At 34.6% G+C, this 12,658-nt stretch overlaps 1 protein-coding gene across 3 annotated transcripts in view; it reads left to right on the top strand.

The window, feature by feature from the left end:
- Positions 1 to 12,658, top strand: part of Seipin (lipid droplet biogenesis associated protein seipin) — a 126,810-nt gene that overhangs the window by 36,392 nt on the left and 77,760 nt on the right. For all 3 annotated transcript variants that reach the window (XM_090398764.1, XM_090398763.1, XM_090398762.1), the window contains exon 5: positions 10,876 to 11,010. In XM_090398764.1, coding sequence (XP_090254890.1) covers positions 10,876 to 11,010 — 135 coding nt within the window. The remainder of the gene's footprint in view (positions 1 to 10,875; positions 11,011 to 12,658) is intronic.

The following is a 12,658-nucleotide window of genomic DNA, read 5'->3' as shown; positions in this document are numbered from 1 at the left end:
TGGGGCATTATATCAAGCAATACTTAGTCTTTATTTGAGTTGTAAGTCAGCAGTTAGAATTCAAGGAAGTACAGGAAGATGGTTTTAATGTTAAATCTGGTGTGAGACAAGGATGTATATCCCCTCTGTTATTCATTATCTATATGGATCACATTATGAAGGAAAGTGGTATTAAACATGATATCAAAATGGAGATGTTAATATCAGCTCTTTGCTTTATGTGGACGATGTTATACTTCTAAATAAATCCACCACAAGTCTGCTAGACTCCTTACTAAATTGAATAACTGTTGTAATAGATATGGTATGAAGGTCTGCAATAAAAAGACAAAGACAATGAAAATAGGCAGAATTGTTGAAAATGTCAACTGCTTGTGAATGGAGAACCTGTGGAACAAGTAAAACATTTCAGCTACTTAGGCACGATTTTTAGTGAAGATGGTAAATTAAATATGGAAATAGACAACAGAATCAACAATGCTGTTATGGTATTAAGTCAATTGAATAAATTCATATGGAATAAGAGAGAAATTAGTAGGAACACTAAATTAGCTATATACAAGATAGTGTTCAAACCAGTTTTAACTTATGGATCTGAGAGCTGGGTCAGAAGTAAAACACTTGACCAAAGACTAGAGACCACAGATATGAGAGTCCTGAGAAAGATTAGAGGCGTGAACAGATGGCATCAATGCCAAATCATATTAAAAACGAGGATATTAGAAAAGAACTTGACATTGTCAGCATCCAAGAATGCGTTAGCAGAGCTAATCTCAGGTGGTATGGTCACTTAAATAGAATGGGAGAGGGCTAATCTTTCCTCTTCATTTTCCTGCCAACCTAGCAGAGAACAAGTGTTCTCTGCTAGGTTGGCAGGAAAACGACCCAGAAGAAGACCAAGATATAGGTGAATTGATACGGTGTAAAGTATCTTAGATGATAAAAATATAAGATCTGATAATGTTGGAGTCTTGACAAGTAACAGACTAATTTGTAGGAAAATTGTAGACAGGAAGTTAGTAATGATGTAAATTTTTCATGTAGTACTATCATATCCTGTACACCTCTTGAGAGTATATGGCAGGAATTTGATGAAGATGATTATATTGCTATGTTTCACCTTCATTCAATTCACCATTTGAAGAAAAAAAAAAAAAAAAATTAGACGGCATATTTTATCATTGGTATTAGGCTTTTTCAGAATTTTTGTTACATCTTTGGAATTTTAAATTCCACTTTTCAGTCTATCCATTTTGTATTTTTAAGTTAATTTTGATAAACAGTTGCAATCTACATTAGAAGTGCAGTTGGCTGAAGAATTAGTGGAGTAACACTTTAACAAGGCTTATACGTTGGTCAGACATAACTGGTAATTAGTTTACGGAATTAACAACGCATATAATTAACAATGGAATTAACAACGCAAAGTATATTAATTAAAAGTAACTTCAATGAATAACTTCTATATTTCGGCAATGTCACATTGCCATCTTCAGGAACATAAAGATACGGTATGTGCACGCAGGCACTAACACAAAACAAATGAGGAAGAAAGCAAGAAACTAATATTGTTCCTAAAGTCCTAATGGTGCCCTCTTGTGGGCTAATTTGGTAGTCTTGGCAGTTGGGCTGAAGTTCTCATAATGTAAGTCTCCCAAATTTGGGGCAGTTTCATGCACCCAAATTTGTTGAGGTTAGGAACGTTTTTTAGAGCTGCTGAAGATTCTTTGAATAATCTTTCGTATTTAAACTTGCTGCGATGAATTATTTTTGTTTTCTTCCAGCGAATTTTATGGTGGATATCTAAGGCATGGTCTGCCAGCCCAGAGCGGCTGTACTGGTGAAACTGGATGTAGTCTTGGTGTTCTGAAATCCTGATATTTGTTGTAAAGATTACACCAAGTCTATCACCATCCCCTACCTCTGAGAAAATAACCAATATCCTCAAAAAATATGACCTTACTTCCTGTTACAGACCATATAAAAAGTTGGCATCCCTTATCTGCTCTACCAAAGACCAACCACTTCCCCTAGACCTACCTGGTGTATACCAGGTCCCTTGCAGCTGCAAATTGTCCTACTTTGGCCAAACAGGCAGAACAGCAAATATCAGGATTTCAGAACACCAAGACTACATCCGGTTTCACCAATACAGCTGCTCTGGGCTGGCAGACCATGCCTTAGATACCCACCATAAAATTCGTTGGAAGAAAACAAAAATAATTCATCGCAGCAAGTTTAAATACGAAAGATTATTCAAAGAATCTTCAGCAGCTCTAAAAAACGTTCCTAACCTCAACAAATTTGGGTGCATGAAACTGCCCCAAATTTGGGAGACTTACATTACGAGAACTTCAGCCCAACTGCCAAGACTACCAAATTAGCCTGCAAGAGGGCACCATTAGGACTTTAGGAACAATATTAGTTTCTTGCTTTCTTCCTCTTTTGCTTTGTGTTAGTGCCTGTGTGCACATACCATATCTTTATGTTCCTGAAGATGGCAATGTCACATTGCCGAAATATAGAAGTTATTCATTAAAGTTATCTTTAATTAATATACTTTATATGCGTTGTTAATTCCATAAACTGATTACCAGTAACACTTTAACATAGTTGGTGTTACTAAAATAAATAGAAATAAATAGAAAGATTGTTCTAAAACACCTACAAGATGATTGAGGCAGTGATCATGGAAATGTACGAGCAGCTGTAGTATTGTGCTAAACATGAAGATAGTCTTGAATGGCAGGAAAGTTCAAGTAGAAATGTTAGTAAACGTTAAACTGAGGAATTCGATAGTGAAAGACTGAGAAACTTATTTGTGCCTATAGTCCTGAAGAAGGGTCTGCTAAGAAAAAAGTAGAAATTTTTGAATCCTTAAAGAGCACAACAGACAAAGTAAAAGTAGATATGTTAGAGATCTAAACAGCAATGTAGAAAATGAATACCAGACACATAGAAATGGTTTGGGAAAATTTTAGAGAAAAGAGCAAAGCTAATATGCTTGATTTCTGTGCAAGACATGGATCAGTCATTACAAGTGCCATGCTGCATCATAAAGAGATATATAAAAATTCACATGGAGAGAAAAAACAAGAAATAAGCTCATTGACTGTTGTTGTTGTTGTTACCTCCAGGGAGATCCAAGGACTCATCGAGGTAGAGCACCTGCTCTACAACTCAGTCTCCACCATTCAATCACCATCTGACCGCAACTACACCAACGCCATCTACTGTCGACCACCACCACTGGTATTTCCACAGACAATCACAAACATCCATGCCCACAGTGGGATTCGAACCCGCAGCCTTTTGGCTGGAGAGCAGATACGCTATCCACTTGGCCAACCAGGCCAGCTGGTTGTGGATAGCAATTCATAGGATTTTAAATAGAAAGTAATCAATTTAGTTTTGAGCAGAATAAAAATGAATTCCATATTGACAAGAAAAATATATATATGAAAGTTCTAAAAAGAATCAGTCAAGCAACTTTCAAAAGTGAAATGTAGAATCTAATACAGTTTCAAGAAAAACGATATAAGAATGCCATGAAAAATCCACAATAAGACCAAATCTAGGCAGACTATGCAGTTATAATTGCCTCAGAAGACAAAAATATAAGATCTGACAATATTGGAATTTTGACAGATAACTAATTATTTTCTTAACCTGCATGGTGTCACAAGACTTATCATGGGAGGTCAATGTTAGTCAATATAAAGTCTGCTGTTTCACTCTTTAAACTTATCCACTATTTGCACTTTCACCAGTCTCAAGCAATGCATCTCATGCTCCCACCACTTTCCATGCAAAAAAGCTTCTTGCCTTTTTATTCAGCTACTTCCAGTAATGGCCTTCCTTCCCTACTTCTCTACTTCCTTCACCTCATTCGCCATATGAAAAATCTCCCTAGTGTTAATCCAATAATAACTCTTCAACAGCTTAAATTTCTAAATCATCCTCCCTCCCCCCTTTTGTCTATCCACTAAACTCTACAGCCTGCACGTTCTCAGTCTGTCATCATAAACAATGTTGTACAGTTCTGATATAATTTTTGCTGTCCATCTGTACCCTCTCCAAGGTTACTTCATCCTCTTCAAATGCTTGGGACCAGATCTGAGCACAAAAATCCAGATGTGATCTGTTCACAGCTTTATAGTGGGTCCACTACCATTGTATGAAGCTTTAATCTCTCTTGATCAATGTCCTGAATGTTGTAGCATTTATCTGTGATGTCTTCACAACCTTTGCAATCTCATCTGGACTTCAAATTTCTATCTACAACCACCCCAAGATCCCTAGCTTCATTCTACTTCTTCAAGTAACTCACCAACTGATGGTTCCCAAATTTCAAATCTTGCATTTATTTGCATTACACTAACATTTACTCACCTTTCATTTACCTAATCATTTACTTACCTTTCCTGCTTATTTAAATCCTCTTGAAGAGCCAAAACATCAGCATTATTACTAATAACCCTCCCAAACTTTGCATTATCTGCAAACAAGAACAAGTGAATATCTTCCTATAGTCCCATGATAATATTATTGACATAAAGATTGAACAGTAATGGTTCCAATACTGAACCCTGTGGAACTCCACTTGTAACTGTCCTGCTTCCTGATATTGCTCCTCCCATATAGAACTCTGTTATCTACCAGAAAACCAGTTACCATTACAATCTACCAGTGGTCAATTATCCAAACTGATATGTTACAACTTAAAAAAAACAATTTGGCATGTAGCACCTTGTCAGACACTTTTTTGCAAAATCCAAAAAGAAATAAACAAAAATGTATGTCTTATCCTCATCCACTGCTCTTTTCACTTTTTTACAATCATGATGAGCCTTAGACTGAAAGAGCTGTCATGCTCATCTAGAATAGGCTTTTTACAAATAGCCCATGCCCAAGGGGATTCAAACCCACAGTTGGAGAGCGGGTATGCTATCTACTTGGCCAGCCAAGCCAGTTGGTTTTTCTAAAAGGTTTGTATTGCAAAAAAAAGTAACCAGATTACTACAGCTAGAGCATCCATTCACAAATTCATGCTGGCCTACATAATTAATATTGCTCGAATCTACCCAATTCTGTATACGAGTTCTTATCAATTTCTCCTAAATCTTAACTACAGAAGAAATGCAAATGGGCCTATAGTTTGATGCCTCCATTCTACCACCACCTTTATGCATTGCCACTATCTTATCTTCTTTTACTCTCTAGGAACCTATTCTGTTGCAAGCCTTTCATTAAACAGCCAAGTTAATATCACTGTTGAACTGACAGTGCTATTAACAGAATACATTCTGTTAAAACAAATGAAATTCCATCTAGCTGCCTTACTGACATGTAGCATACTCAGTATACAGATCAGAATAATCAAGGGGAAAATTCAGTGTAATAGTTATGTGCCATCAGGACAGTTTTTTGTACTTGTATTGTATGTTTGTTTTTTTTCTTATTAAATTCTAAGGCTACTGTGACTATTATTGTTACTGCTCTACTGGTGGCTTAGTTAAAAAAAAAAAAAAAAAGGGGGGGGGGTAACCATCTCAAAAATTGCATTACAAATTATCCTTTCATTTTTGTACATAGAACATAAAAAAAAAAGTCATCATTGTTCCTTGCAGAAAAAAATGTACTTTTGAACTATATTTCATAGCTCTTAATTCTTAATATGATGCACATGTGCAGATACATGTTTTTGCGGAAATATGTTTTAGACCATTAGTGGTTTTCCATCTCTTTGATTCATTTAAGAAGTACATTTATCGCAATCAATGTAAGAGTCACTGAAATTTAGCAATTTATTAATAAGGATTTTATGAAGATTACTAGGGGGCTCTGGCGCCTATGTCCCCCCCCCCCCCCGTGTTCCAGACTCGTAGGCCGGTTCTCCTTGAATTCTGATGACTCGAATTTCGAAGACTCGACACTCAGGGGCTACCCTTAGTGTCGAGTCTTCAAAAGGGGGGTTCCGGATTGGTAGGCCAGTTCTCCTTGAATTTTGATGACTTGAATTTGGAAAACTCGAAAGGGTCCCCCCCCCCCGAATTCAGGACTGGTAGGCCGGTTCTCCTTGAATTCTGATGACTCGAATTTTGAAGACTCAACACTCAGGGTAGTCCCTGAGTTTCAAAACGTTTCAAATAACTTGACAAAAAACATGACACAAAAACGTTACACAAAAAGGCTTAGCATTTTATTTATATAGGGTAGATTATAAGGATTTGGGCAAATTTTATTAAATTTTTTGAATTCATCAGATAAATTGCCAGTATGCTCTGTTTGTAAGAAAAGATGGGATGCAGAGTATAGGAATGATGCGGATATTTTGGAGGAGGTATAGGGGATGAAAGATTTGAGGGTTGTGGTGGATAGGAACTTGAAATTTTGTGAACATTTTGCTAAAATTGTGAGGATGACACAGTGGCTGATGGGAACAATACGGAGAACACTGACATGTAGAATTATGGATATTTTGATTCCATTGTACAAGACTGTGCACAGATTTGTTTGTAAGGTTTTCAAAAGGATGGGGAGATGTTGGAGAGGGTCCAGAGATGATTGACTAAGTTGGTTTCAGGTCTGAATGTGGAATATGAGGACAGATTGAGATAATGCAAATTACAGAGCCTGGTGGATATAAGGAAGAGGAGACATGATTGAAATGTATAAGTTGGTAATGGGTAATTACCAGGAAGCTGTATAAGGTGAGTGTTGAGAAAGGGGATGAGGAGTAGATTTTTTGCATGGAGAGTGGTGGGTGATTGGAATACGTTGCCTGAGAGTGTGGTGAGTGCAGGGACAGTCTTCATAGTATACCTATATCTTTAGAAATTTTAAAATATAAATGATTATAGAATTTCTCTTACTCACATTTAAGTGAAGGTACAATGAACTGCATATGAGAGTGGGACCTCCCACAATGAGTCTCTTGACTCCATGGAGGTCTGTTGATATTAATATTTTTTTCATTTTACACAAAAATAACACAAGGGATAAGTGATACCATTTATTTAAGGTCATATATAAATAGTATTACTTATAATAAATATATATTCTTGTTAATTGAAGAAACCCGTAAACAATAACTGAAGTCATTCCTTTTATGTTCCTTTTGTTTGGGAAAGCTAGTACATTTTTTTACACTTTAGGCAATACATATGACATGCCAATTTAAAGTTTTTTTCAGTTGAATTTTCATGTATAATTAATATTTGTGAACTGTCTTCACAGTATACCTACATCTTTAGAAATTTAAAAATACAAATGAATATAGGATTTATCTTAACTATCGATGATTGATTTATATAACTTGAAATCACTCTTTTCCATTCTAATGTAACTTTTTTTTTTCTCTAGGAAAGCACATGTAACATTTGTTACATGTGCTTTCCAACAGGTGGAAAACTGTAAGAGATTGTATGTCACATCTCACCCTATGGGTGAATACTGAATGACACATTTTTGTGTTCTGTCTGGTATGTACAATGCCATAATTCTGATTTGAGATTGTTTTCTCTCTGACTACAAAACTGATATGTAATTATGCTCATTTGGCCAGATTTGGAATCTTCTCCATTGCTACATCAGTTCTATAATTAGAGAAGAATTAACAATATAGGCAGACGTTTGAAAATATTCTCCATATTTTCCAAGGCTTCTGAGTTAAGATGCTAAACACGATGATCTGTGTCATTTATTTCACTGCTTGATATTTCACTATGTCTACTTGATAGACCAGTCATCCTTGGTTGGCTGAGTGGATAATGCTTCTGCTCTCCAACCAGTATGCCATGGGCTCAAATCCCACTTTGGACATAGACATTTCTCTTAAACCTACAGTATGGTACAGATATGTCGGTTGTATATTTACAATATGGAAAGATTCATCATCAGATTTAAAAATATTTGTTTCAAAAATAAATAGAATTCATCTGAGAATTCAGTTCACTTTAGAAGAAGAAAAAAATATCAACTACTTTTTTTAGATATTTTAATTCTTCATCAACCAAATGGTAATTTACAATTTTCTGTTTTTAGAAAAGAAACTCATACTGATCATTATATCCATGCTAAGTCTCGTCATCTTTCTAGTCAAACAATTGAAACTATTTAAACCCTGTTACATTGTGCTCATAATATTTGTTCTACTGAAGACCTTTTACAACAAGAATTGAATTATATAAATTTTTTTTGAAAAATCAGTTTTTTTTTGAAAAATAGTTTTAATGAATCTTTTATTCAGAAAGCCTTCAACAGCTTTAATCAACCAGTCTCTAGATTTCCTGAAGATATCGCTTGGATTCCACTCCCTTATATTAAAGGGATTTCTGAACATATAAAGCTTCAAGTTCTAAAACCTCTTAACATTGTATTATCCTTTCATCCTGTCAGAAAGATTTCTCTCTTCCTTTCTTCACTTAAAGACAAGTATTCTCCACTCAACCTTCCAGGTGTCTACCTGATCCCATACTTGTGTGGTTTGTGTCACTTTGGACAGTCTGGCAGATCTGCAGCCATCTGTCATGAAGAACATAAATCTTATATCCAGTAACTGGAAGTCTGGCTTAGCAGAACATTCTATCTCAACTAAACATAGTTTTTTGGAAGAAAACTAAGCTTTCACATAAAAGTTGATTCTTTTATAGAGCATATATAAAGAGTTGAGACCTTTATACACTAATCTAACTTAAATAGATCCGATGGCCTTCGGTTATCCCCTTTATGGTGAAATATTATTACATTTTTATGCAAATTCCTGATTATTGCATTATTGTAATTTTTTTTTTTTTAATACTTAGGAATTTTACTGTCTATCTGTTGTCCTTAACCTCTCTATTGGCTGTGGTGGATGAAATAGTGAGACCTAATTGCACTTTGTTTCCATATTATTCAATAGGTGTTACAGAATTGTATCTAGATTTTGCTGGATGTCTATAGACGTCATGGCCGGTTGGGATGTTAATAGGACAACAGAGTCAGTAAAATACACCAGTATAGTGTTAATACACTATAGTGGCATTTTTTGAAAATTATATTTTAATTGTAATTTTGTATTGTGTTCCATTGTCAATGTACTGAGGATGTCTATGATATTTAGGCAAAAGTTTTACAGCTAATAAATTTATTTCATATAAGTTTAAGTTTCCATCTTTAATTTTTCTAATTATCTTAGCTCTTAGTTCACTGACAGCACTAATATCTGAATCCCACCCATGAAATGTTGTAAACACAGAAAAAAAAAAGTACATCTTTTGAGAAACATCCCGTATATTCTAATATAAAGGAATTTTGAAAATTGTCGATCTGGTTGGCCAAGTGGTTAGCGTACTCACTCTCCATCCACCAGACTGCGGGTTTGAATCCTGCCATGGGCATGGGTGTTTGTGATTATCTTTAGGTGAGAGATGAATTTCATTGCCCAGTGTGAGACCATTGCCCTGCTTATTGGAGGCCTGAAGCAACTTGAAAAGGTTCCATGATTGGTTTCTAGAGCAGGGTGTCCAGACAATGTAAGACAAATAAAGTACAAAAAATATATATATAATCGATAAAATTAGAAAAAAAAATTCTTTAACCCACCCATGGTATAAAGCTCTAGATTTGCAAATAAAATTTTAAAAAATGATTAATTGCATTTAAATATATTTACTATTTCAATTTGTTTTATACAGTGGTATCTCCCTAATCCGAACCTCTTTAGTCCGAACCTCCAGTAATCCGAACTGCGGTTTGAAAGAAAAAAGTTTTATTTATTACGTATTATTATTTTGTGTACTATTATTTTTAATGAATAATTATTATTTTAACTATTATTTATTTTATTATTATTACGGTACAGTGTTTTTTTCATACTGTCGATTGTACGGTTATACTGGAGGACTATTTTGATTTATTGTGTATTCACGTTTGCTTTTTTATACTGTACAGTATATACTGTATTTTCGGCATGAATCACAAATATACACAAAAAGAGGAAATTCAAAACGTGCATAATTTGGTTATAAATATAAATCCAGATGTTGAAATTTCATAAACAGATGTTGCAGAATGGATTACAGATAGAGCCGAAAGTGAATTCGAAATCAAATCAGATGATGAAATTATAAATATGACGCTATAGAATGAATTAGAAGACGATGAAGAACTCGAAGGAAAAAAAGTAAAGCATGAAGAGGCAGCTGAAAGTTTTAATATGTGTATAAAATGGACTAAGCAGAATGATAAGCCATTGCACAAAATTTTGTTGCTAATGCAGCTCCGAGAAGAAGCATTCGAAAAACGTTTAGCTTCAAAGAAGCAAAAGAAAATCAGGGACTTTTTTTTACAAAGAAATAAAAAAAAACTTTTTTTGTGCTATTTTCTGAAACTTTTTTTGTGTTGTGTACAAGAAAGTGATATTTTTTATGCAAATTACATTTATGTACTGAACTATGCAATTTTATGAAATCAGAATCCTCAACACTACAGGTACGTACAAATTAAATGTTTTACTAAAATAAACTTGTGTACATAAATTTATTTATTTATGTACATTATATATGTACATAAATAAAAAACAAAATAATAATATTATTACTATTATTTTGTTTTATATTACAGTACAGTAGATTTTTTTCTCTATCAGTTAATTTATTTACAGAATTAAATTGATATACCATTAGAATCTGATTATTTTTGTCTTAAACGCTAGTTGTTGTTGTTGTCTCTTGGGGAGAAATTCACTAATCCGAACTTTTTGCTAATCCGAATGAGCACGGTTTTTTATTAGTTCGGATTAGCGAGATACCACTGTATATCATAAAAAGTGTATTTATCAATAATTTCCTAATTTTCTTTTTATCTATTCCTCCTTTCCTACCTGCCTAGGCAGTGCTCCATTATAAATCTCCTTTACTTCGAAATTTGTATACAGTAGTTTTATCCCCATTTCTTGTTGCTGGTGCTGCTGAAGAAAAGCAGATTATACCTGTATCCTTGTTTGAAAACTTTGAAGAAAATCATGTAAGCTACTTTTACTTTTCTGTTATTTTAATAACTGATATACTGCAAAGCCTGAACTGTTGCATCATATTTTGATAAATTAAAATGTTATTTTTATAAGTAACAATAACAATAACATTTTCTGGTTAAGAAATTTATTCCTAAAATTTAGAATAACAATGTGATTTGACTTTTATTATTATCCAGCCATGTCTGTGTGCAAGACATTTACACTAACCATTCTTCACACAATGCCCATCACATTTCTCTTTCTTTAAGGGGACCTCTGTGGCTCATTTCATAATGATATTACCTTATAGTTGCAAACACCTGGGTTTCACTCTCATCTTGGGGGGGGGGGGGGGGGGGTGAGTTAGCCACTCTCATATGGGATGGCTGGATTTTTCCCCCAGAAGCTTGGGTTTTTCATCCTACAAAATAAATTGGCTAAAGAACATATGCAGTCAACAGGCATAATATGCTGGCCTCATTGCTTCAGCAGTAATTTAAAAACATACCAACATGTACTTCCAACACAACCGCTTATTCATTGAGAGTACACTTGTCTCTTCCCCCTCCCACCTCTCCAGCAACCCATTCCACTTATTTTCCTCTTCAAACAAAAGATATATAGTTCTTATACTTATTTGCCTATCCTCTTCTTGCCCTGGCACCTAAAGTAAAGAGTCCATCTTTTCTAGTTAGCCTTGCTTTTTTCAACTAATTCTGCTTCTCTTCTACTCTCCCCACCAGCCATCTTTCTTTCCTTCTTTCTTTTTCTGTCATTCTTGCCCAAGTAAATGTTTTCTTTCTGAGATACATATTAGGCTGCCCTTGGAATTTTCCCTCCATCCTTTCCTAGTACATGTCCAATCCATTTCAATCTTTTTATTTCACTGGCATTTTTTCCTTTGTTCGTGTATATCATAATTTGTTATATCAGTACCTCACACCCTGACCCTACCCTTGGAGACTTGGTGGAAGAATGAAGAAAACATTCCTACATCCAGGAAAGCATGTCGTAAAGTTGTTTGCAAGGATAGAAAAAATCTGAAATTTGTAGTGGACTCAAAGTAAGAAGCTGTTCTAGAAAAGTAGAAAGCATGTTGAACATTTGGTGTACTGGCATATGTTGAACATTCCTAACACACCAGCCAATGCCATGAGAGAATGCAGAAAAAAATGCATGAATGCTAACTTTCTACATAAAGCTGAACATCCAGCCATGAGAAAACTGGTAAGAATATAGAAGATAAATGACAGGAACATGGCAGATTGTTCTAGTGGCTGTTGAATAAGCTTAGAAAAAAATGGAAAAATGAGTTCTGTGAAAAGAATCAATGGTAAAGAGAACATAAAAATTGAATATAGATATTCTGGGTGTCTGTATTAATTTTAAAGATTTCTAAATGAAAGTAACAGAGCATTCAAAATATTCAAGAGGAATGCAGTGAAGAGTGCTTATCAATACTTAAGGTATAAAAAGCTATCAGGACATTCATTGAGGAATTTTCCTATTAAGTATTTCATGTTTATACAAGATTCATACTTGAAGAGGCTAAGAAGTATTGTGGAAGAATAGAAACTTGGAAAAAGAACAATCTGGGTTCAGGCCAAAAGGGGATTGTCAGGATCAGACAAATAGTTGAAAAATAATGAAATATAACAA

The sequence above is a fragment of the Typopeltis vanoorti genome, chromosome 10, assembly GCF_054136105.1.
Source record: "Typopeltis vanoorti isolate ZY-2024b chromosome 10, IOZ_Tvanoo_1.0, whole genome shotgun sequence".
Classification (NCBI taxonomy): Eukaryota; Metazoa; Arthropoda; class Arachnida; order Uropygi; family Thelyphonidae; genus Typopeltis; species Typopeltis vanoorti.
This window is presented reverse-complemented; position numbering and strand designations above follow the sequence as displayed.